Here is a 26,443-nt window from a genome sequence, read left to right as displayed (position 1 = left end):
CGTATGGGTAGACAACTATCGGTAATACCAGGGAATACCATGGAATACCATCAATAATTGCTACAAAACTGGGCAAAAGAATGTTAAACTTGATACATTTCAATTTGAAAAAGACGCAATAATACTCCAATGAATAGGATAATAAAGTTATTATAACGATGTTTTAGCTAAAATTCACGGAAGAAATAACCCTATATTTTACCGATATTCACACCAAATGTCACAGGAATTATACATTTTGGTTTTGATAACATCTTACCTGCACCTGTGCAAAATAACGGATATTTAATGGCTAATATTTTACCAATAATGAATATCAAAAACCCAAATAACACAATTTGGGAAAAAATAATAAAAACCACACCAACAATAAAAAGTAGAAGAAGTTTGAAAGTGATATGCCCGCCAAAACTCTTTCAGTTGTCAAGCTTCACTTTGACAAGTTTTTATTATGTCAGCGTGTTCCTAAACTATTACCAGTGTACTGGCCTAATCGCTTAGGCCAATGATCGCTTAGGTTTAAGATATTTTGATATAAGTCACACTTGACAGTACACTGATATTTTTTGGAAACACGACCCACATGACGTAGTCACTGATGCCAACCTGCAGATAATTTCAGATCGGTGAGGAACCAATAGAAAATCTAGAAGTGTCTATCCTTACGCCATCTAGTTAAGATTGTTAAAATTAAAATTAAAAATATAAATGAAAATCCTTCAATCAGTAGTCCCTAAAATAAGCAGGTCGATGTCTGTCAGTACGAATATCGACGTAAAGGACATTAAAATAACATTTATATCAGCGCGCCTTATACAGTGGCGGTTACGTGCTCGCCGCGTGACTTGATAATATAGGAAATAGGAGAAAAAACCTTTTGTTTTTAGTATTACACAAATCAAATATATCAAATCATTTAGGTTAGGTTAATTATGAAAAACAGCGTTATAACAGTCATCTTTGATATTTTTTTCTATCAAGCAGAATTTTTCAAATTGTGTACTGATATACCTTTGCGTATAGGAATTTTCTCAACTTTAGAACGGTACTTTTTATACTTAATGACATTTTCTTTACAAAAAACATTATTTAAAAAACTCATTTTACGTAGTTGCAACTTTAGAGGACCGGTTGGTCACTCTAAGAGTTCACTAGAGGTCGGAGGAGTAAAGAGTAAAACTCGATTTACTGTGGTGAACTGAAGTGATTTATTTACAAAAATGCGCTGCTTATATACAAAAAATGAGTTAATTATTATTATTAAAAAATGTACAAAGGTTAAAAGATTGATTGTGATTGGCTATTACAATTAGAAAGAGATGTACAGAAAGGGATAAAAACATTTACAAAAATTAGAAAGGGAAAAAAATTGGATAAGAAATATTTACAAGGTAAATAAGATTGCCGCGCGAGAAACTGGCCGCGCCGCGGCGCGCGGCGCTGGCATCGCCCGAGTATAAATATGGGCTCTCGCGGGCCGCGAATTCAGTCCGCGCGCGCATTCCATACCGACGACGTCTCGCTGCCGGTCGCCGCCGTGCCGGTAATAATTATAGTGCCGCCATTTTGTGAAGATGGAAGCTCTGCAAACGCCATGAAGACCGTAGCCACGCTGCGAAGATCCCTCGCTCGACGTAACCTCGATGTGAAGACGCGTAGTGTTGTTGCGAAGAATTCTTATTAGAAAAATGCCTTTTTCAAGGCCGGTTCATGTCCGGTATTATTACACGGACAGTTTCTCTCGTCATTGCGAACGTACGTTCTTTGCAGAGCGATTTTCTTCTGTGTTTCAACTTCTATAACGAACGTATACAAAGACGGCGTGCGTTCTTTTCAGAGCGCGTTGTTTTCTTTGTTTCAATCGGCGCACGAACGTAGGTACTGCTACAGTGCTCCCCCTCAAGCGAAGCGTACCGGCAGTCTGACGACACGGCCTGTTCTTGTTGTCTTCTGTGCTGGACTTGCTGGTAACTTCTGCTTGATCGGTGTTGCACTTGGTAATGGTTGTGAGGTAAAAGGTAAAGGTAATGAGGTAACGGTAAAAGGTAATGAGGTATTTTGAGGTAAATTATTGGTATGTGAAGGTAAGGTAACAGGTAAATTGGTATTAGGTAAGTTGAGAATTACCGGTGACTGTTGTACATTGCTCGTTGACTCGCCGAGGTAATCTTCTCTCAGTATGTAGGCGGGCTTCAAACGATCGATGGATACTGTTGCTGTGCGATCGGGTAGTTGTATTACGAAGTATTTTTCTTCTCGTCGGAGAACTTTGTACGGCCCGTCGTACGGTGTTTGAAGTGGTTTCCTTACGGCGTCGTTACGTAAAAATACGTATTCGCACGTAAGTAGATCACGATGTATGAAGATGTTGCGTTGATTACCGTGGCGCTGTACATTGTTTTTTGGCTTGAGAGAGTTGATATTTTTTCGTAGTTGCTCGATGTAGGTATGATCTAGGCTCGATGATGATGTTGTTTCGAAGAAGTCGGCCGGTAAACGTAGGTTACGGCCGTAGGTTAATTCGGCGGCGCTGACTCCGGTGTCCTCTCGTATGGCGGCGCGTAGTCCGAGTAAAACTGTAGGTAGCTCGTCGATCCACGATGTATTACTGTTGATGAGTCTTGTTTTCAGTGAATTCTTGAGACTTCGATGCCAGCGTTCGATCATGCCGTTAGATTGTGGGTGGTACGGCGTTGTACGGGTTTTTTCTATTCCCATACATCGAGTTAGGTTGACGAACAGCTGACTCTCGAACTGGCGTCCTTGATCAGTTGTTATTGTAGTCGGACACCCGAATCTCGCTATCCATTGCTCGTAGAATACTCTTGCGACGGTTTCGGCGGTGATGTCGGTGAGTGGTACAGCTTCAGGCCATTTTGTCGAGCGATCGATCATAGTAAGTAGGTATCTATGACCACTCGCTGTTGTAGGCAGCGGTCCGATGATGTCGGTGTGTGTATGTTGAAAGCGGTCGACTTGTGGGAATGTCGACACGGCGCTCGATGTATGTCGTTGTATTTTGCTTCGCTGACATTGTATGCAGGTTTTCGTCCACTCGCTAATGTCGGAGTTCATTGACGGCCAGAAGAATTTTTGCGCGATGAGTTTTCTTGATGCTTTTGTTCCAGGATGACTTATGTTATGAATGGAGTCGAACACGGCGCGTCGAAAGTCTTGCGGAATGTACGGCCGAACGTATTTTGTTGAAGTTTCGCATACAATCTTGATATCGGAGTTAGGTAGCGTAGTTGTTTTGAAACTTAAGTTTTCTTGGCTGTAGAGTGTAGGTAGCGTGCTATCTCGCTCTTGCGCGCGAGATAACTCTTCATAATTTACAGCTGACGGCGTGTTGATTATTTCGATGCGGCTGAATGTATCGGCGACTATGTTGTCTTTTCCGCTGATATGACGAATGTCGTGCGTGAATTCGGAGATAAAAAGTAGTTGTCGAGTTCTTCTCGGAGTTTCCGATGTCGATGTTTTCTTCTGTAGGGCGAATGTCAATGGCTTGTGGTCGGTGAATATTATGAGTTCTCGGCCTTCGAATATTTTTCTGAAATATTTTACTGACATGTAGATGGCTTGAAGTTCGCGATCGTAGGTGCTGTACTTCGTTTGCGCTGTTGTAAATTTCTTCGGAAAGTAGCCGAGTGGTTGCCATTTGTTATTGTTGAATTGTTGTATTACAGCTCCCGCTGCGGTGTCCGAGGCGTCGGAGAAAATAGCGATCGGTGCTTTGTGATTCGGGTGGGCGAGCAAAACAGCGTTTTTGATGCTATTTTTGCATGCCGTGAATGCTTCTTTTGATGTCTCGTTCCACTCGATCGGTGTCTTGTCTCGCTTTTTCGCATTATGTAAGTATGCGTGTAGCGGGGCTTGAATTGTAGCGGCGTTCGGAATGCTGTCTCGGTAGAAGTTTAGCATACCGAGAAAACGTCGTAATTCTTCTATGTTCTTCGGTAATGGGAATTCTTCTATCGCTTGTAATTTATCTTGTGGCGGCTTGATTCCATCGCTGTTTACGGTGAAGCCGAGGAATTTTACTTCGTTACTTCCGAGTACACATTTGGCTGGGTTGATCGTGATTCCGTTTTCTTCTAGACGTTGAAGAACACACCGCAGGTGTTGGCGATGTTCTTCTTCGCTGCTGGATGCGATCAACAAGTCGTCGATGAACGAGAAGACGAAGTCGTAGCCTTGCAGTATTTCGTGTATAAAACGTTGAAATGTCTGGCCTGCGTTCCTAAGGCCGGGACACATTCTCGGAAATTCGAATAAACCGAATGGTGTGATGATTGCTGTCTTCTCTATATCCTCTTCATGGACTGGTAATTGCTGGTAGGCTCGGTTCAAGTCGATCGTCGAGAAAATAGTTTTTCCGGCGAGTTGGAAGGTGAAGTCTCGTAGTCGGGGAATAGGGTAGCGGTCGGGCTTTGTTACTGCGTTGAGTCGTCGGTAGTCGCCGCACACCCTTATGTCGCCGTTCTTCTTTGGTACGACGTGAAGCGGAGAAGACCAAGCGCTCTTGCTGGGACGACAGAGACCTTGTTGCATCATATTTTCGAATTCTTTTTTCACTTGGTTGTAGCGATGCGGTTGTAGCGGTCGGGCGCGACAATGTAGCGGTGGCCCAGACGTCTCGATGAAGTGTTCGACGCTGTGTTTCGGTGTAATATTCATCGCTGTCAATCTCGTGATGCCGGGGAAGTCTTCTAGTATGTCGTGGTACGCCTGCGTGCTGTCGACACTACGGACAGTAGGTACGTCCGTGTAGCGTCCGGGAGTGTTAATATGTAGACTGGTTCTCCCGTCGATGAGTCTTCTATTTTTCAAGTCGAATATGAGTTCGTGGTGTTGCAGGAAGTCGGCACCGAGGATTGGCTTCGAGACTGCGGCGACGATGAACTTCCATTTGTATGGTCGGCGAAGTCCGATGTTAAGTTCTAATGTCTTCTCGCCGTATGTCGGTATGACGGTGTTGTTGGCGGCGTAGAGTTGAAAAGGTAGCGGCTGGAGATGGAGGCCTTTCTTTTTTGGTATGACGGATATGTTTGCACCCGTGTCTACCAAAAAAGTGAGATTCGTAGTCTTGTCCGTGACGAATAGGCGGTATTGTTTGTTGTGAACGCCGGATTCCGCCGCTGCCAACGTTCTGTCTAGTTTTCCGGGTTGTTGAAAGTACACGGTTGTGTACATTTTCGCGCTTCTTTCCCGAATTTGTTGTGGTAGTAGCAGAAAGGCGATGGTGATGAAGAATGTGGACGCGATGTCGATCGTTGCCGGAATCTTGATGTCGATCGATGTCTTGACCTTGAGCGTCGATAGTAATTTTCTTTTCTATAATTGTTATTGAACTGTTGTTTTTTTAGTTCAGCGACCTCTAGAGACAGTTTTCTTACTTCTTCTATGAGCAGGCACTCGATGTTTGATGAAGTCGATGCGGAGCTATTTACACGATGAGTTGATGAGATGCTATTTACATTATTTACAGTTGACTGCTCGATGATCTTGTCGGCTAGCGCAGCTTGTTCGTCGAGTGTGGTCTTCGACTGGAACGTTTCACTGACGGCCAGGACGGAGCGAATATTTGTCGGGAGGAGATTGGCCCACATGAGTTGTAGGGTGGAATCGGGGACCTTGTTGCGAGCCAGGTTTCGCATACGTCTGAGTAATTGTGATGGTTTCTGGTCTCCCAATTCCATGTCTGACAGCAGCGTTTGAAATTGCCGGCTGTCAGATTCTTCATATGCGGAGATGAGCCGGTGTTTGAGTGCTTGGTATTCGTTTGTCTCTGGCGGGTTGTACAGAAGGTCGGCGATCTGTTCGATGTCCTCTTTTTCTAGACGAGCGATAACCATCTGGGAGAGCTGGCTTTGGTTCTTCTGTAGGCTGCTGGTGGCTGCTTCGAAAGTGACGAACCAGAGCCTGGGTTTGTCTCTCCAGAATGGTGGAATTCTCATGGAGAGTGCGATGCCGGCGATTTCCTGTGATGACGGTGACGTCGCCGGGTTGCTGGTGAGTGCCGAGGTTTCGGGCAGGGATTCGCCTCTGGGTTCCATTTTTTCAGTGGGATTTCGGACAGCTATTCGTTGTGCAGCGTTTCGTCCGAGCAGCGTTTCGTCCGAGCAGCGTTTCGTCCGAGCAGCGTTTCGTCGTGCAGCGTTTTGTTGCGGAGAGTTTCCCGGGCAGAGATTCCTCTTGTTCTTCGGGCAGAGTTTCTTCTTGCAGAGGTTGCTTGTTGTTCACGGGGTCACCAGTTTAGAGGACCGGTTGGTCACTCTAAGAGTTCACTAGAGGTCGGAGGAGTAAAGAGTAAAACTCGATTTACTGTGGTGAACTGAAGTGATTTATTTACAAAAATGCGCTGCTTATATACAAAAAATGAGTTAATTATTATTATTAAAAAATGTACAAAGGTTAAAAGATTGATTGTGATTGGCTATTACAATTAGAAAGAGATGTACAGAAAGGGATAAAAACATTTACAAAAATTAGAAAGGGAAAAAAATTGGATAAGAAATATTTACAAGGTAAATAAGATTGCCGCGCGAGAAACTGGCCGCGCCGCGGCGCGCGGCGCTGGCATCGCCCGAGTATAAATATGGGCTCTCGCGGGCCGCGAATTCAGTCCGCGCGCGCATTCCATACCGACGACGTCTCGCTGCCGGTCGCCGCCGTGCCGGTAATAATTATAGTGCCGCCATTTTGTGAAGATGGAAGCTCTGCAAACGCCATGAAGACCGTAGCCACGCTGCGAAGATCCCTCGCTCGACGTAACCTCGATGTGAAGACGCGTAGTGTTGTTGCGAAGAATTCTTATTAGAAAAATGCCTTTTTCAAGGCCGGTTCATGTCCGGTATTATTACACGGACAGTTTCTCTCGTCATTGCGAACGTACGTTCTTTGCAGAGCGATTTTCTTCTGTGTTTCAACTTCTATAACGAACGTATACAAAGACGGCGTGCGTTCTTTTCAGAGCGCGTTGTTTTCTTTGTTTCAATCGGCGCACGAACGTAGGTACTGCTACACAACCATCAGCGCCTTAAGATAAAACTTAAAAGTCATAGCCTGTCAAGAAAGTCAAGGCGGGAAAATTTTCTAAACGTAATCGAGTAATTCCGCCAAAATGTGTAGCGTGACCATAAACCTTACGACAGTTAAGTCAGACATTAAGTCCATGAGCGTGACTATGTGGACAAAGTGGACAATTTTCAAAAATATTTTTTTGATTATAGTTTGAGTCGACGCACAATTTCTTGAAATAAGTGCGAAGTTAATATTAGTGATCGAAGACGGTGTATTTTTTTTCTTTGTATTTTTACAGAGAACGCTTATTACATTTTAAATATTGTCACCTTGCACATTTTTATCTCGAATGCATCTATTCTCATATTTTTTATTTAAAAAAATTCCCGCCTGTCATGACTTTCTTGACAGACTATACTTTACTTTACCGTATCTTTACCGTTTACATTCAGCCGAACTCCAAGTGATCTGTGATTTGTGAATAATGTAATCAGGGAAGTGGGCGCTGCCACTTGTCATGCCGCTGGCGTCGTCGTTACTTCCACAAGTATTCAGCATTGAAAAATTCTATAGTATTCAGCCTACGAATATTAAAAACTAAGGAATCGTAACTCCCATACTATGCTATTACCGTTTTAAATTTGGTTCCTTTTGATCTGTCATCATCATGTAACGTCAGCCTAGTATCGCTCAAGGTCACCTAAATATTGCAAATGTATTGAAATGTGTAGGTACCTAAGGTCAATAATATTCTACTAAAAAGGCCCATTCACGGCAGGACTGCACGGCAGTCCTGCAGTGAATGGGCCTCACTGATTGGTTCGCACTCGGTGTTTCCGGCCGGCAACACCGAGTGTGAACCAATCAGTGAGGCCCATTCACGGCAGGACTGCCGTGCAGTCCTGCCGTGACTGGGCCCTTTTATATGGCGGCTCTCGACATAGGCGAATGCGTTGGCCAACGCGTCTGCAGACGCGTTGGCCAACGCGTTCGCCTATGTCGAGAGCCGCCAATACAGATATGTTACTTCCATACTATTTTCCGGCTTAAATCTCTTCCAAACAATTTTCAAATTCAAAATTGCAAACATTGAAAAATTTGACAGATAAGTGAAACAAAAGATACAAAAAACCATTTACATAAAAGAGACAGTTCTATTTTTAAACGTCGAATCGTATCGCTGTCTCTTTCTTCGCCTGGCTATGACGAAAATTCGATTTTTTCCAGATTGTTCGAAAAAATAATTGAAAATGTAAATAATCGAGGTATTTATTGCAATCAAGACATGTGGTAAGAGATTCCATGTGTTTTGTTTACTTTCGAGTCATAATTGGTACATATTCGAAACACGCACGACGTCATTTTCAATTTATTTAGGTAAGACAAGACGTGACACGTTCGTAACTGCGCTCGATGCAGACTAAATAACAGACGGCCCAATTGGGCCGTATTTGAATCTTCACAACGCGCGCGGTAGTAACATATCTGCTTTGAGTTTTTCATCATTGCCTAAGGTACACTTTTTTGACAAGTATGCGGAGCATGTTTTTTGACGGAGTTACTTTTCCAGTTTCCTTAGACTGGGTTGCACCAGAGGCGTGGGTAAAGTTAAATTTATGGTTATAGTTAAGGTAAATTTAACTTTAACTTTACCCTTAAATATGGCGTCTTGATGGCGTCCATTTTTAACTTTACCTTGACTTTACCCAAAGATTTGACATTTTGCACTGTAGTCAAAGTTAAAGTCACAGTTAAAGTTAGTTGATGCAATCCAGTCTTAGTTTTCATTATTCGTAGTATTCAGCGCAATATTACGGGCAGCGCGAGGAGTAGCGGCAGTGCTGTGGGCTGTGGGCCTGTGGCTATATTATCTAAACGTCCCACTAGAAACTCAGCGAATGTCTTATTCATTGATGCTGTTTTTCTCTGATAAAAAAAAAAAAAATTGTTTTATTTCTGAATAAATTTGAATCAAATATTTTCAGAACGTTGAACTACATGTTGCCTACCACCGGTTCGGGAACTAACCCGGCGAGAAGAACCGGCGTAAGAAACTCGCACGGGGCCACTTTTTAGTAAAAAAAGTGGAAAATTTGTCTTTTAAAAAAATAAAATTTACAATATGTAAATAACTTAATCTACACAATATGAATACACAATTGTAAGTCAGATATAATAAATGTAGAAGCAGCCTTGCAAGCAGCCATCCTACTCCCAAGATGTGCTATTGTTTAGGAAATCGTTGACCGTATAGTAGGCTTTGGCACACAAACATTCTTTAATTACTTTTTTAAATTAATTAATTGATAGATTTTGATGTTGGAAATACCACTTGATAGACAAGTCACAAAATAATACCTATTAGTATACTTACTTAATAGTTTTTATTCGTAGACTAATGCCATAAAAATATTAAAATGGGGCTATTCAATATGAAAATTGAGAAAATAAAACAAAACATCTAGTAACTACATAATGTTATATTAAATTGCCAAGGCACTTAAATTAACAAAGTTATTTAAAAAATAAATTTTAATGTTGAAAATTCCACTGGGTAAAAAATATTTCATAGATTTTAAAATTAAAATCACTCAAACAATATAACTAATAATATGTTTTTTATGGACTTATTTAAAGAATTAAAATTAAAATTGTATACATGCTTTTTGCATACAATTTCAATTTAATTTTTTTCTAACAAATACTTTCTTGAACACTATACATATTTGTTAGAAGTTAAAACAATATTTTAAGAGATAAGTGGATACCTAACATTTTATAATTTATTTTTTCCTTGTAATTTGAACAAACCTTGTAACTTACCTACTTCATTATCTAGCTACACATAAAATCATTTTTTTTATTTCACATGATTTTCCCGGTCTTAATGCCCAAAACAAAACAATTTTCAAAATGTTAATTACCTACTTAATCCACTTACGTCTTCATATTTATATACTACCAGAATCTGATGGCAAATTTAAAAAAAAATATCCTTGATCATTGGATAAATCTTCTTCTTATATATAAAATTCTCGTGTCACAATGTTAGGCCGCGTACTCCGCCGAAACAGCTTTACTGATTTTAACCAAATTTTATATGCATATTCAGTGGGTCTGAGAATCGGCTACTGGGTACTTTTTATATTGATAAGTGCATTTGTTGAATAAATAATAGTAAATTATTACAACTCGAGACTCACGGCGACCATTGTTTGTGCGACGGGATAGCGATGGACGTTGCCATGGTGACATACTTATTTAGTCACTTCAATAAAATAATACGGCCGAAATACTTTATATGGCAAAGAAACGTTTGCCGGGACAGCTAGTTTATATATAAATTGCATGGTTCACACACAGAATCAACCGCTATAAGGAAATAAAATCGGCCAAGTGCGAGTTGGACTCGCGCACGAAGGATTCCGTACCATTATAGAGCAAAAATAGGTATAAAATGCGTTTTTTTGTATGGGATTCTTATTTATTTTATTTAAATTTTATTATTAATTATGCCTTCATTATTTATTTTATTTAAATTTTATTATTAATTATTAAAGTACAAATACAACTGAGTATTTTGTGAACATTTCAAGTATCTATTGCCATAATTGATATCGAGCAAAAAATAGCAAAAATTTAAGTTTTTTGTATGGGAGCCCCCTGAAATATTTAATTTGTTTTGTTTTTAGTATTTGTTGTTATAGCGGCAACAGATATACACAATCTGTGCCAGAAGTCTAGCTATAGCGGTTCTTGAGATACAGTCTGGAGATAGACAGACGGACAGACAGACATCGAAGTCTTTTAGTAATAGGATCCCGTTTTTACCCTTTGGGTATGGAACCCTAAAAAAAGGATCAAAATGTATTATTCCAATTACCCCCGATATTGCTACAGTCAATTTACTTTCTCACTTTTTGCCATCAGATTCTGGTAGACCTATACTTATAATATATCATAATAATATTACCGTACAATAGGCGAGTGTTTAGCCTACTCTTATACAAATTACCTAACATATAAAATACCTACATACTTTATGTTTTTCCTGCATTTAGAATGGACGGAAAATAGAAAGCACTATGCCAATGCACCACAATAAGTTACAATTAAAGACAATTTTTACCGATTTTCTTACATCTTATACTTAAAAATTAAAATTCTAACAAACAAATTTGAAAAAACACCACCTTGAGCTCCATATCCTCAACATCTTATAATTTTCCTTATCTGTTATTTTGAAAAAAAAACATTACTTAATTTGTTTTATTGTAGTAATCTTTATAAATAGATACCTATAGCAATCTGTAATGTTTTTTGTATAACTCTAAAATATAATAATAAAAATACATTTGTGCTTTTTGTTATAATTAATAATGTGCTACTTACTTATCTCAAAACTTATAAATTTAACTCTAGTGTGCAAACCTGTTTTCTGTTGCTTCTTATTTTAAGACTTACGTAATACTAGATGTTCTGCTACTTCATTGAGACATTCGTTCGCACGGGAACCGTATATTTTCCTCGCAAAAAAAAATCCTGTCAAGTCCTTTCCCAGGATTTAGCCTATACCACTCAGCTGTTCAGCTATTCAAGTGTGAACACAGAGAGTTTTTTAGGGAGACACATTTTAGATTTTTAAATAATATTAGTAGGATATGAATTTGAGTGCCTCATACATTTTTACTCTGTTACTGTTCTTTAGTTCCGTAGAATGTGGTTTTAACAAAGCTGCCACTAAAAATATCAGTAAAGACTTTTTAAACATTAAAAAATTATCAAGAATAATATGTCAAGTCTCAATGCCATACGCGTTGTTTTTATTATCTTATTCCTCATCATGAGGATCTTAGCGTTCAGTTTTCAACAAGTAAGGCACTACCTCATCCACATTGACGTCTCCAACGAATCCCACGAAGAAGACGTCTTCAATAAACGATCCAGTGAACGTCCTCAATACTGGAAGTTGTAGCAGTAGGGTGTCCACTCGTTCGTCGTTCGACTGACATGTTATACGGAGAGAACGGAGCACTTTGTTCTGGTATTCTTGGAGTTTGGGCGTTATGAAGTCCGGTGCGCCGTCTGCAAGAGAAATCTGATATTCATTTCTTGAAAATAAATAAAGGAATTGTTCTTCATTTGAAATGCCTCGGTCTAGTCACTCCGATGACAAGTACAAGACGTGATTCTGTACCTCGATAGGAACACAACAGGCGATAGGCAGATATTATACAATTTTCGCCAAGATTAATTTTCACCCTGCCGACGTATGCAAAGCAAGCCTGGCGGGGCTGGCATTGTCTTTTCAATAAGAATTTTCGTTACTTTCCATCTGCCTCTTGGCTCCAGGATCAACTGTGTGGCGTCAAACTTTCCCTTTATTATGTAACTTTGGTTAACACCATAAAGTTAATATACCTAGCGGAGTAGAGCAACAATCTCGAGCTGTCAAACGAAACCGAAATTGGTTTTCATCTGTGTGAAAAATATGTGTACGTATACACTTACACAAGCATGATTGAACATGAATTCTATGAGATTAAATTCTCAACGTGCGGCACGTGCCGACTGGACGTCAAAAAAAGAGTGCTGCTGTCATGTGTCACACGTCTCTTTTTACCACGCAGTGTTACTGATAGTGACATCTCTCTTGCTCAGGCCTTTGTTTCTCTATTCCGCTAGGTATAATAACTTTATGATTAACACTTCGTTGCTTATGGTCACAATTTTGACGTTTGAACTTTTAAAAAGTATAAACGTCAAAATATTGACATCACAATTTTTAAAATTATTTTTAAAAAGTTGAAACGTCAAAATTGTGACCATAAGCGAAATAAAATGACGTTTATTGGGACAGTACCTGGCGAGAACAGACAGAGCGCCCGCAGATGCGCGTAGTCGCGGTCCGTGAGGCGCAGCGCATCCGCCGCCGCGATGAACTGTTGCAGGCGCGTCAGACCCGCCAGCACCTCCGACACGCGAGCGTCGCTGTAGTCCGACACGCTGATCGTCTGGAAATTACATTAGTGTCAAATAAATTTTGATAAACTAAAATCTTGCTCGGATCTGCCATAGCTACATGTGAAATAACTGTGCTGCGCTGGTGTACCATGTGCGCCAGCGCCGCGCTGCACCGCACCAGCCCCAGCACCACTAACTCTATCTCACCTCCCCCTGTGGCTCGGGCGTGTCTCGGGGTCGGTGTGGCGCGGCGCGGTCCCGCAGCTCGCGATGCAGGGAGTGCGCCATGTGCGCCAGCAGCGGCGGCAGCGCCAGCGCCGAGCTCCACCGCGCCAGCCCCAGCACCACTAGCTCCGCCCAGCACTTGCGCAGCAGAGCTGATTGCACCTCGAACCTAGAGCATAATACGATTGAATATATATTTGAGAGAAGATTGTAAAAATGTTAGTAGGTTTTTAACCGGGTGTTATAGCGTCAATCAGGACAGGGGTGTGTTGAACGTGAACATTGCGTATTGCAATAATAACTGATTGTATTTACTAATATGAAGTAAGTAGCGGTATCGTCAGAAAAGTAGTAGGAGAAATAAGAATTTACCTTTATCAACAGTTAAATTATATAAAAAATGTTCATGGCTCTGTGTAGTACATAATTTTAAAATAGCAATGTTAAATAAAAAATATTCGTACAAAGCATGTACAAACTGTGTCGCAGTTCACTTTTAGCATAATGGTTTCTTTTACTAATAAATAAATAAATAAATAATGATTTTCGCACGCGGCGCGAGCGGACTAGTAAGGCCAACCTCGTTCCCAGACAAAAGGTCCATTACCGCTGCTGCCAACTTACTCTATTTCAACTGTAGATACTATATCCGAGGTCTTTTAACAACTAGTACAGTAATACTAACGGCAGCGCAGCCGCAGCGGGCACAGCCAGCATCCACCGTGCCGAGGCCCCGAGCAGGCGCGCGGCCGCCTCGCATGCGGCGTGCAGGCGGAGCGGCCCGCCCGAACCTGCAGGTAGAGATAACGGAAGTTGCAGGGCTTCGGCTGAGCTCAGGATGCCTGCTTCCTCGCCTGGAAAAATAAGGGGATGCAAGAAGCAATTTTATAAAAAAAAAAAAATCACAGCCGAATATATAACCTCCTCCTTTTCGGAAGTCAGTTAAAAACCAAAAGCAACAACATTTGAACATTTATGAGCAACTTAATCTATACAATATACATACTAATATTATAAACGCGAAACAGTATCTGTCTGCCTGATACCTCTTCACGCCAAACCACTAAACCGATTTTGCTGCAATTTTGTATGGAGATACTTTTAGTCTCACGAGATAAACGAAGTTTGCGGCAATATAGTTGCGGGCGTCATAATTATGCTGCGAATAATAAAAACTAAGGAAAAGTAACTCCGTCAAAAAACATGCTCCACAATACTTGTCAAAAAAGTGTACCTTAGGTACACATTTCAATACATTTGCAATATTTAGGTGACCTTGAGCGGTACTAGGCTGACGTTACAATATGACACATCAAAAGGAACCAAATTTAAAACGGTAATAGTATGGGAGTTACGATTCCTTAGTTTTTATTATTCGTAGTAATTAATAGTATTCTTAGATACGTTTAAAGTAATATGACCAAATTTTGTACATGTCTAATGTACTAATTATCTTTATATTAAAACTAGATGTCCCGCGCGGCTTCGCCCGCGTAAATTAGGAATTTTACAGAAACCGTACATTTTCCCATAAAAAATATTTTCCCCGTTTTTCCCGCATTTTCCTGAGTTTCTTTAGTCGTATTAGTCTTAGCGTGATAATATATTATATAATATAGCCTGTAGTCAAACTATTTTTAGAAATAAAATAAAGATTTTTTTTAAATTATCGCTTGACAAACTCGAGTCTCGATCTAAAAGACTATGAAATGGTATAATATGGTAGTGATGATGATGATGATGATGATGAATGTAATTTGCATAGTAGCATATGGTTCCTGTTCTTAAAACAACGCCGAAACTCCCAAACTTGTATCTATAAAGAATCAGGAGTTCTCTCAGCACCTTCCGAACCACGGTATACCAGGTATATCTCGGTGCAAACTTTTACTTGTTGGTAGCATATGCTTAGAATACTTCTCACGAAACCGAAGTCACCACACGTTTCCCTATAAGTTTTGAGGAGTTCCCTCGATCCTTCATCAGATCACCACTTTTGTGGATATAAAAATCGGGTAACATACGGCGGAGTAATCGTTGAATATAAGAAAACGAACATAACACCTCCCCCATTTTGAAAGTCGGTTAAAATTGTAGCCTATGTGTTATTCTGATGTATAAGCTATATTATTGTAAAGTTTCATTAAAATCCGTTCAGTAGTTTTTGCGTGAAAGAGTAACAAACATCCATACATCCACACATCCATACATCCAAACAAACTTTCGCCTTTATAATATTAGTAGGATGTACCCTATAATATATTATCACGCTAAGACCAATAGAAGCGGAGCACCAATGAAGAATGTTTCAAAATCGGGTGATTTTTCCTATTGTGCTGCGTAAACGATAAAAGTTTCGCAAAAATTGGCAGAATTTTCTTTATTTACCCATGAATTAGTTACTCTCTCGGGTCTGTGGCTGTTTGGTTGTTCGTTTTGTTCGGTGTTGCTATGTGTCTGTGCGGATGATTTTCTTGCTCTCTGTATTCGATGCCTATCCCTATCCTGGCTGAGGCGAGCCTCATGCTCTACAGATGATTCTCTTTCTCTCTGTATTCGATTTCTATCACTATTCTGGCTGAGGCGAGCCTCACGCTCTACAGACGATTCTCTTTCTCTCTGTATTCGATTTCTATCACTATTCTGGCTGAGGCGAGCCTCACGCTCTACAGACGATTCTCTTTCTCTCTGTATTCGAATTCTATCATTTTTCCGACTGAGGCGAGCCTCACGCTCTACAGACGATTCTCTTTCTCTCTGTATCCGAATTCTATCATTTTTCCGACTGAGGCGAGCCTCACGCTCTACAGACGATTCTCTTTCTCTCTGTATCCGATTTCTATCACTATTCTGGCTGAGGCGAGTCTCACGTTCCGTTGACGATTCTTCATCTCTTGCTGAACGTGCTCTTTTGGCATTCACTGTACTACGACCTATGTTCGAACGACGACGTCTTCCAGGCATGATCGTATAGTAATACCCACAAAGCAACAAATAACCCAATCGCAAAGCAAAAACAAAAGTCCGTTTTTCTAACCAAGTCAAATATATTTTTATCGACAATTCAGAAACCAAAGAACCAGAAACAATGAATATCTGAAAGAAAGCGCTGTGGTTGCTCCTCTGCGTTACCGTCTGCACAACCACACAATGACGAAATACACTATCTACTACAATAACATAAGCCCGAAGCTTATGAGAGCCCCCGGCCGGTTCCGCCGTAACCGCTATGTCCCTCGGCCGCCGCCGCGCGACATATTTTTTGATTCCGCGTAAGTTTATACGTTTGAAAACTTCTAAAGTATTGATCGAAATTGTATAGTGTAAAAGACAATTATAATCTACATTTAATTTCTTAGCTTCCAAACATGTTTATTTGGATAAGGGTTAATGTTGTAAATTGTTAAAATCGCTTCGTAAATAAGCCATTATTTTTCGTAAAAAGTAAAGAACAAAAATGGCTATTGTGAGTTATCCCTAAGAAATAGACATATACCATCGCGGACTTTTTTGTTTACCTTATTAAGGTGTACAATACTGTAGTACATTATTTTGATCTATCTCGTAGGGTTTAGCCAGCGTTTGCAATATAAACGCAAAAAAATGAATTTATTTACGACATAACATTAGAAACTTCTAAAATTATCAGTGTTTCTCTACCATATTATGCATATGTTATACATATAAACCTTCCTATTGAAACACTCAATCTATTTAAAAAAACTGCATCAAAATCCGTTGAGTAGTTTTAAAGATCTAAGCATACATACACACATACATACAGACAGCGGAAAGCGACTTTGTTTTATACTATTTAGAGATGTTATTGTTAAAATATGTCATTCGTGGTTACATAAGTTTCTACGTGTTTAGTTGTAGCTGTATAGATTTTTAATATTTGTGTATCAAATAAAATAGTATTTCACCTTCAGAGGGCTGAGCGTCAGAGGGGTGTAGCGTGGGCATGGGGGAGGCCTCCGCCGGCGTCGCGCCGTACGCCGTCTGTAGAAACTTGTTGATTTGACCTGCACAATTAACGATACATACAACAGATGCCGTACATTTTCCAGCGCAGGGGCCGAAAGCCATGGGTCGCAACCACAGAAATAAATCAAGATAGAACGGCTAAGAGGGTGGAGTACGCGTGTTTCAATCTTGCATAAGTGAGCAAGATTTGTTGAACGTTCATTTAGTCAGCGCGCACGTCTCGACTTGGTACACCGGATCGGTTGTGCAAAAATGCCTCACTGTGCAGTGTCTAATTGTAAAAATAGAAGTACGAAAGTAAGTCGGTCAAAAAGAGGTATTTCTTTCCACGGGTAAGTTATTTGTTCTAACTAAATGCAAAGCAAAAATTGACACGATCGATTCCTTAGTAACGCACGCGCGTCGCCGTTCTATCTTGATTTATTTCTGTGGTCGCAACCCTTAGGCTGCGTTTCCACTGAAGCGGAGCGGAGCTTAGCGGTGCCGAATTGACCAATCACCATGATCGAAATCTTCGCTGTCATTCACTGGAATAGCACGATTGGTCAATTCGGGCACCGCTAAGCTTCGCTCCGCTTCAGTGGAAACGCAGCCTTATAGCCTGGTGAGGAGTGGCTTACTCACCTATAGGCCTACTACGAAACCGTTTTGAGACTCAAACGATCGGATGAGAATGCCGCGTCCTGCTCTAACAACGTCATTTCACGTTTGTTACAGTAGGACGTGGCATTCTCGTACGATTGTTTGAGTCTCAAAACAGTTTCGTGGTACGGCCTCTGAAATAACAGACATAGTGCTTAGAGTTATTTTCAGGCATAGTAACAGCCTTCTAAGGCCTAAGCGATATTCACTTTGGTTTATTTCACCCGTTAATTTTCTTAAGGTCTTGTAGTCTATAATACGTAAAATATGTAAACACAACAATATAAGCTTAAATGGTAAGCAAAATCAGTGCGACCATGCGTCACAAGTTCTTTGACAATCATCAAAGTACTTACAGCGTTCATTTCCCACGTGTCCGTTATCAGAACATACGACGCCATAATGTTAAACGTTGCACCCTCCAGCCAAGTATCATTTTGGATGTGGCCGAAATAAAAACTACATAATATTATATGCAATCAAAAACCACATATTATGCATTGTCCAATGTTTATGCGTGTCCAGTGTCCACAAAAAGTCAATCACTGTTGAAGGCCCAGGATTGTAGTTTCACAGATGTTTTTTGCCATAATATTTATTTGCGGTGCCTACCAAATTGTCCCATGTTGGGGAAGAGCGCGAGGTGTGTCTGCAGCATCAGCTGTCTGCGACCCTCGTCCACTTGACTGCCCGCTGCCAGGTATGGTGCCACTGTAAGCAAAAACACAGACTGGTTGATGTTACAGCTTGTACTCGCCCAATGCAGGACTCCATACATTTCCGTGTCAAAATAAAGGATATTTTTGACTGACAGGAAATTGGTGTGAATGAGATAGGATGTTTATTTAACATTAGATGAAGCCCGCAACTCCGTTCGATAAAAGTACTCTATGTCCTTTCCCGGGACTCAAAGTATCTCCATACGAAATTTCAGCAAAATCGGTTCAGCGGTTCAAGCGTTAAGAGGTAACAGGCAGACAGACAAGCACTTTTTCACATTATAAAATTCTGTCTGGAAGTATGGATTCATACTAGAATATGTTGATCGCAACTTCCTTGGCAATTCGTGTTTCATACAAGAACTGCCCCCCTAGACAAGCGGCAAGTGATTATCGTAAACGCTAACGCCACAAAATGTATGGGATTTGACATTAGTATTCGCTAACGAAGCTATGACTTATGTCAAATCGCAAACATTTTGTTAGCGTTTACGATAATCACTTGCTGCTTGTCTAGGGGCCTGTTATATTTTTCGACAAGACGTATTGATATTGTTTTTAGTTACAAACTAATACCTGGATTATTCTTATTGAGTACAGCAGCTAGGGCCATGTTGAATGCAGGCGTCGGGGAGACAGTACCAAACCCGTCTGATGACTCATCTGCTGGATTCATCTGAAATAGCAAAACAGTTTTTGTTCAAATTATGGGTAAGAAGGTAAGACTGAACCATTAATAACAATTAAATTTTGTGTGAACCTCACAACTAAGATAAAATATAATTATGTAACATACATCTTAAGTAAATTATTAGGCTATCGAAATTTAGAGTATACCAAAGAAAAACACTAGAAAAACATGAGTTACGTATTTCTAGTGTTGTTTTCTATTTAATATACCTTTGGCACAGTCTTTGTTTCTCACAACAGGTACCCAGTTAAAAAACCCAAGTGTGTTAAATATTTCAGGCCCTTACAATTAGTGCAATAAAACCTACACGCTGTCTTAATCTTAACCCATCAATCCCCGTACGAGCACTGGTGATCGCGACAACAATAGAATACAATAGCAATTCTTGGAACCCCCGATCGAAGGAGATGTACGGCCTTGTAAAAATACTTACATGTTCCAACAGTTTAGAGTACACCGTATCCTCTCTCCGCATGCGATCCTGTGCCCCTCTGGCGTCGTTCTTCTTGTCCAGTATCGGCTTCCTCTCGTGTTGAACCGCTGTCGACATACAACAAGAATTACCGCTCATCTATTTGCCACTATCAATATTGACTGATGTTTTGTAGGTAAATTACAAAATTTAACTATATTTTTTTTATAAAAGTTTCAGAAACAGACACACAAATCTTTAAAATGAACTAGATATTTTGTATTCTACAAAAGAAGCAGCTGTTAAGAAATTTAAATTTAGTTTGTTATTATTTTTAGCAATATTCCGCGAAAAACAACTTCCACCTTTAAGTAAATGAGTGAGTGTACGCATAGGCATGCGTACAGCACCTCCCTCCTCCCACACTGCCTATGCGTACACTCGCATGCAAGAACTTGCAAACACCACCACCACACAAGCAATAATGTTGGCAAATCCGTGCAAGGCCCCTCACCACCATGCAGGTTGAAAACCTCGACGCGCGTTTCGCCCCAACACCGGAGCATCCTCAGGATGTGGACTCTACGAACAACGTCCTGAGGATGTGGACTGTACGAACAACGTCCGTTGCTTGTGTGGTGGTGGTGTTTGCAAGTTCTTGAATGCGAGTGTACGCATAGGCAGTGTGGGAGGAGGGAGGTGCTGTAGCAATATTGAGCTGAGGTGGTAGCAATATTCCGCGAAAAACAACTTCCACCTTTAAGTAAATGAGTGAGTGTACGCATGCCTATGCGTACACTCACTCATTTACTTAAAGGTGGAAGTTGTTTTTCGCGGAATATTGCTAAAAATAATAACAAACTAAATTTAAACTATGGATTTCCGCAAAGTAACGCCTGAATCCATTAACTGTTAAGAAATTGATCAATATTTGAAATCACAAAAAAGGGGCTTCTTTGTGATCTTGTACCATTAAAGAAATTGATTCATATTCATAGGCAGTTGATGGACCTATGTCATTTGGTCGAGTTTTGTCAATCTATATTAATATTATAAATGCGAAAGTATCTCTGTCTGTCTGTCTGTCTCGCTTTCACGCCAAAACTACCGAACCAATTGTAATGAAATTTTGTATACAGATAGGCTAAAGCCTGAGAAAGGACATAGGCTACTTTTTTTACTGGAAAAAAGGGTTGTAAGGGGGTGAAAATACGAAAATTTGTTCAAATTAAGTTAGTTCCAAAAATTCAAACTAGATAGCGCCGTGCGTCTCTTACATCGCGCTAACGCTTGCCCAACATCTTTCTATAAGAGGTGGTATCATCATACATTTGGGTTTCGATTTTTTTCGATTGTTATTTCTTTTTTACGTTATTTAATAAGTCAGTACTTTATATTATAATATACAGTGACGTAACCTTAAGGCTTAAACCTATCAATGATAAATAGTTTATGGGTAAAGTTGTGTAATTGGGGGGCTAAATAAGCTTTAAAATTTAGCATAAAATATAAAGTTTAATTCAAAAAAATGAAATATTATGTGCACACTGCACAGCTGTTTTGATTTAAGGGGTACCAGGGTTTTTTTTATAAAAGCTTTTGACACCAATTTTGTTGACATCGCGCGCTATAAACTGAAGTCCACTCGGACGAAGTCGCGGGCAACAGCTAGTTCATTATAAGTCATGATCTGTTGGCTGGGTTTGACATTTAACATGACCAAATTACGTTGGTCTGCAATCTGCCTATGAATTAACTTCTCTGATGTACAAAGAATATTTTTCTTTCTGTTATCTTTCTACAAAATTAGCCATTAGCATTTCAAACAAAATTAGATAGAAAATTAGAATATTTTCTCTTTTCAACTGTTTTTTTCCAGTTAAGAAAGCAGAAACACTCACAATCACTCCTCATGCCGCTGGCGAGGCACTTCTGGAGACGGCAGTACTGGCACCGGTTCCTGTGGTTCTTGGTGACTTCGCAGTTCATGCTCCCCCGACACTGGTAGCCCAGCTTCTTGCGAATAGACCGCTTGAAGAATCCTTTACATCCTGTATAAGTGATGATATTAGAAGTATTGGATTTTTAATTGAATCCATAAAAATATAATGAGAATCATTAATAACTATAATAAGCTAAGCTAATAGATTAAAATGTATGAAATGTAGAATGTGTGAACCATGTAGAGAAAAGCTGCATAGAGAGTATAAGTAACTATAACCATGACATTTCAGAAGTGTGTACATAGATGTGAACATAGGTATATATTAGAGATGTGCCGATCATGACTTTGGCCGACTAACCGACTAGCCAATTGCAAAGAAGCCGACTAATCGGCCAAACCGATCATGGTTTCGGATGTTTCCATAACGCTTCTTTTAAATTCAAATCGTTTATTTGCTATAAAAGTGGTGAATACAATAGGTGGTAATGATAATTTTTTTTTAAGAACTAACACTCTTTTACTGCTGATTCGTGGTTTGCGCAGCAAACGCAGCCTGCGAACGTGTTGGATCGTGTGTTCGTCATGATACAGTTGATGGTTTTCAGGTTTTGTTTAAAAAGTTTTTGCAAAAGTGATTCTGGGGCGCATAACTAGAACCCTAGATGAAAATCAGCCAAAAGACCAGGCGGGCTTCAGGGCAGGATACTCGACTATCGACCACATACACACTGTAAGACAAATTTTCTAAAAGAGTTAAGAGTTTAATATGCCATTTTACTGCTGCTTCATTGACTTTAACAAAGCATTCGACTCGATAGAGCATGAAAACATCTGGAAATGTCTGAAGGCACAGGGAGTCGAACACAAATACATCTTGAAAAATATATAGACCAATAGTATAGCCAAAATCAGACTAGAGAAGGAGGGAAAAGAAATAAAAATAAAAAGAGGAGTAAGACAGGGAGACCCGCTTTCACCTTAACTATTCACTGCTGTGTTAGAAGGAATCTTCCGAGAACTAAATTGGGACCAGTACGGACTAAACATAAACGGAGAGCTACTAACAAACTTAAGATTCGCAGACGACATCATATTATTTGCCAAGATAAAGGACCACCTGCAAAGCATGCTCATAGACCTAGAAAGAGAAAGCAACAAAGTAGGCCTCACGATGAACGCCAACAAAACAAAGGCCATGACAAACTCAACAGAAGAGAACATTATCATAAGCGGAAAAACGATTGAGTTTGTAAAGAAATACACCTACCTCGGCCAGCAAATGTTGGCAAGTAATATGATGTCAACAGAAATAGACACAAGAATTGCGCAGGCTTGGAAATGCTATTTTATTATTTCATATTATATATAATATACTAAATATACCTACAATAAAGGAAGAAATTTACTCAAACATAGAGAAGTACAAAAAACTACTGAAACGGAAGGACATTCTTTAATGTTCCTTAATATTGAGTAAGCTGTCCACGGTGGTGGAAGCACTCTACCTGCCAAAACCTACATCTCACCTAGTTTTGCAAACTGATTGCAGATAAAATAAAATAAAAAAATGTATTTTTAAATAAGGTTGACTTATTTCTTTATTTTTAACTAGCTGTTGCCCGCGACTTCGTCCGCGTGGACTTTAGTTTATAGCGCGCGGTGTCAACAAAATTTGTGTCAAAAGCTTTTATAAAAAAACCCTGGTACCCCTTAAGAGGATACACCAGGGGCTAGAGAAATGAAAAAAAAGTACGTGAAATATCTATAGCTGTCTCCCTTACCTCAAGCCTATACCGCAGAACGCGATAGAGACAACTGCAGAAAATCCAGAAAATCAACGATTCGTTGTCCCCTGATTCCTTCTCCAAAACTTAACCGATTTAAGTACTTTTTTCATTAAAGATTAAAAAAAGGCTTGAGCTGTGTTCCTATGTTTTGCTTTTTTGTATAATCTAGCCAAATCTGTTTTCTGGACGTTTGAACACAGCGGAAAATCTGGCAATTTTTTTGGGTTTCTGAATGTTCATATCTTTTTCAATGATTAAATTATGAAAAAAAAAAAGAAAACATAGGGACATTGTATTAGTGGCCGTAGATATTCAGGAAAAAAATTATAACTCTACTAGCATTATCCAGGGAGGAAACAGGGGACAACGTTTGTATGGGAAAAAGGGCGGTGTGGACTCCTCTTAAATCAATACAGCTGTGCAGTGTGCACACAATAAGTACTTCATTTTTTTATATTAAACTTTATATTCTTATACTGCACAGATAAAGTACTGAGTTATTTAATACCGTAGAATAGATATAACAATCGAAAAAAATCGAGACTTAAATGTAAGATGATACCACCTCTTATAGAAAGACTTTTGAGCAAGCGTCAGCGCGATGTAGAAGACGCACGGCGCCATCTATTATGAATTTTTTGAACAAATTTACGACCCTTAAAACCCTTTTTTCCAGTAAAAAAGTAGCCTATGTCCTTTCTCAGGCTTTAGGCTATCTGTATACAAAATTTCATTACAATCGGTTCGGTAGTTTTGGCGTTTGGCGTGAAAGCGAGACTGACAGACAGACAGACAGACAGAGATACTTTCGCATTTATAATATTAGTACATGTGCACACTGCACATGTACTAATTTTATATTAATAATACTTAATTAATCAAAATACCCAAAAACAATGCTGTTTTTGGGTATTTTGATTAATTAAGGGCCGCGCTACACCGGAATGGCAGAGGCGAGGCGAGTACTTTCAGCGCTGCCATTCCGGTGTAGCGCGGCCCTAAGAGGGGTACCACTTACCAGGGTTTTAAAAAGTTTTTAAATTTGACACAAATTTTGTTGAAGCCGCGCGCTATAAACTAAAGTCCACGCGGACGAAGTCGCGGGCAACAGCTAGTTATGAATAAAAACAATAATATATAATAAAGTAAGTATGATTAGTTCTGTTACAATAATGAATTAAAAAATAAAACGCCATCTGTTTTCATATATTAGAATTAAAATGTTGATTGCATTGATATGTTTTCTGGATGGAATATAGGCCAACACGGTACACTCGAACTCCTTAGAAATGCAGTAGGAGTTCTATAAGATAAGATAGATTGATTATTATTATACCAAGTGATAATATTATTAAACGTAATATTCTAACGTATTAAAAACTATAAACAAAAACATAATAACTAATAAGTATGATTAGTTCTATGTTACAATGAAGTAAAAAATAAAACGCCATCTGTTGAATCATATTAGAACTAAAATGTTCATTGCATCTATATATTTCTGGATTTTTTATAATATTATACATAAAATATATTTAAGATTTTTGAAATATTATTTTAATACACATCCAAGACCCAGGAACATTGAAAACTTTTTGTTCCGCCTGCGGGACTCGAACCCAGGACTCCCGGGATGAGCGCTGGCCACGCGCAATGCGAATTAATTTTCATCGATATTTTCATGGAAATAAGATATTTTCCCACATCAAAATGTAGCCTATGTCCTTTCTCAGACTCTAGAATAACTGTGTACAAAATTTCATTGCAATCGGTTCAGTAGTTTTGGCGTGAAAGCGAGACAGACAGACAGACAGACAGACAGAGATACTTTCGCATTTATAATATTAGTATAGATTGTGTGTGTAAAGTGTAATGTACAGTGTACACACCGCATTACATTAAGCATTAAACCACTCAAAATGCCTAGTATTTAGAATGTTTTGATTGTTTTTCTTCTTTGGTTTTGATTGTTTTTAACGCTTGATGGAACGCAGGGACAATGTACAAAGGTATTTTTTTTAGTTCTACATAATATTCTATACAAGATTTCAGAATAATCATCCCAAGACCATGTATGTGTCTGATCAGTCATATCCTGCAAATTTGAATTCGGCTAAAATATAAATGAACAAACTTTTCAGCCTTTAATACCTCAATTGCGGATTCTTGGAAATTTATTGCATCGCATGCGACGGCTTGGGAACGAAAGAGTAAATTTGTTTACCTTCACAACTGATAGCTCCATAGTGTCGGCCAGATGCTCGGTCTCCACACACAATGCAGAATTCTAGGCCGCCTATTTCATTTCCGTACTTCATCGACATTTGGCTTTCTGCAGGTAAACCTTCAAAGATACAATAACCTTAGTACAATTTTAAGGAAAACAACTATTATTTTGTGACCTTTATGGTGCATCAATTATTAATTACAAAAAATAGAAACTTTTATAAATTAAAAAAAATTTCGCCTATTGTTTGCAAGTTTTACAATAATTTCTAGTGCAGCAGGAATAGATAATTCCTGTTTGCCTACATACTTAATATTCTAATGTCAAGAATACGCGTCCCTAAGTACTTTTAGAAATTGCTTTCCTTTCACTCAGAACCTAAAGTTGTTATAAGAATTTACGTATGATGAAAAACCATTTTAATCTTTACTCATTTCTGTCTTACTTTGGGACAAATTGCAGAGAAATCGTACAAAGAATCTTAACATATGACTGCAGATACAGTTAGCTTACCTTATAATGTTGAGGGCTTACTTAGCAATGGTATGTGGTTAAATTCTCACACAAATTACCATAATTGTGATTGTAAACAGTTAGGAATACTACAATGAGATGCTTTTGGAAGTAATAGGCCCGAAATTATAAATAAAACGTAAAACAAAAACAGAAAATCGTGTCACTCACAAAACACCATGACTTTCATAGACAAATTTTTTTTTCGATCAAATTATCAGAGTTCAGACATCAACGCTAGTCGTGTAATGGCGGCTCTCGACATAGGCGAACGCGTTGGCCAACGCGTCTGCAGACGCGTTGGC

At 39.4% G+C, this 26,443-nt stretch overlaps 1 protein-coding gene across 2 annotated transcripts; it reads right to left on the bottom strand.

Annotated features, from left to right (window-relative positions):
- Nucleotides 1-11,071: 11,071 nt before the first annotated feature.
- On the bottom strand, nt 11,072-26,321 carry LOC121736367 (nuclear receptor subfamily 2 group C member 2-like). Of its 2 annotated transcripts, none has more exons than XM_042127523.1 (11): nt 26,139-26,321; nt 25,623-25,742; nt 21,568-21,717; nt 19,688-19,794; nt 19,140-19,239; nt 18,457-18,555; nt 17,142-17,240; nt 13,901-14,069; nt 13,198-13,384; nt 12,890-13,040; nt 11,072-12,111 (listed from the first exon to the last, which is right to left on the bottom strand). In XM_042127523.1, the coding sequence occupies exons 2-11, from the start codon at nt 25,720-25,722 to the stop codon at nt 11,879-11,881; spliced, it is 1,395 nt and encodes a 464-aa protein (XP_041983457.1). In that variant the 5' UTR covers nt 25,723-25,742; nt 26,139-26,321; the 3' UTR covers nt 11,072-11,878. The 2 variants fall into 2 exon arrangements, with proteins under 2 accessions (XP_041983457.1, XP_041983459.1); XM_042127525.1 differs by having other exon boundaries at nt 19,688-19,791.
- Nucleotides 26,322-26,443: the final 122 nt, after the last annotated feature.

The sequence above is a fragment of the Aricia agestis genome, chromosome 19 (genome assembly GCF_905147365.1).
Source record: "Aricia agestis chromosome 19, ilAriAges1.1, whole genome shotgun sequence".
NCBI lineage: Eukaryota > Metazoa > Arthropoda > Insecta > Lepidoptera > Lycaenidae > Aricia > Aricia agestis.
Note: the sequence above shows the minus strand (reverse complement) of the source record. Positions and strands in the feature narration are given on the sequence as shown.

Excerpts from the sequence above, each read along its gene's own strand:
- LOC121736367 (XM_042127523.1), bottom strand. The coding sequence starts at position 25,722 with ATGTCGATGAAGTACGGAAATGAAATAGGCGGCCTAGAATTCTGCATT. Across the intron at positions 21,718-25,622 it reads TGGAGCTATCAGTTGTGAAG|GATGTAAAGGATTCTTCAAG; the intron begins GTAAACAAATTT and ends TCACTTATACAG. Across the intron at positions 19,240-19,687 it reads ACTCTAAACTGTTGGAACAT|ATGAATCCAGCAGATGAGTC; the intron begins GTAAGTATTTTT and ends TTGCTATTTCAG.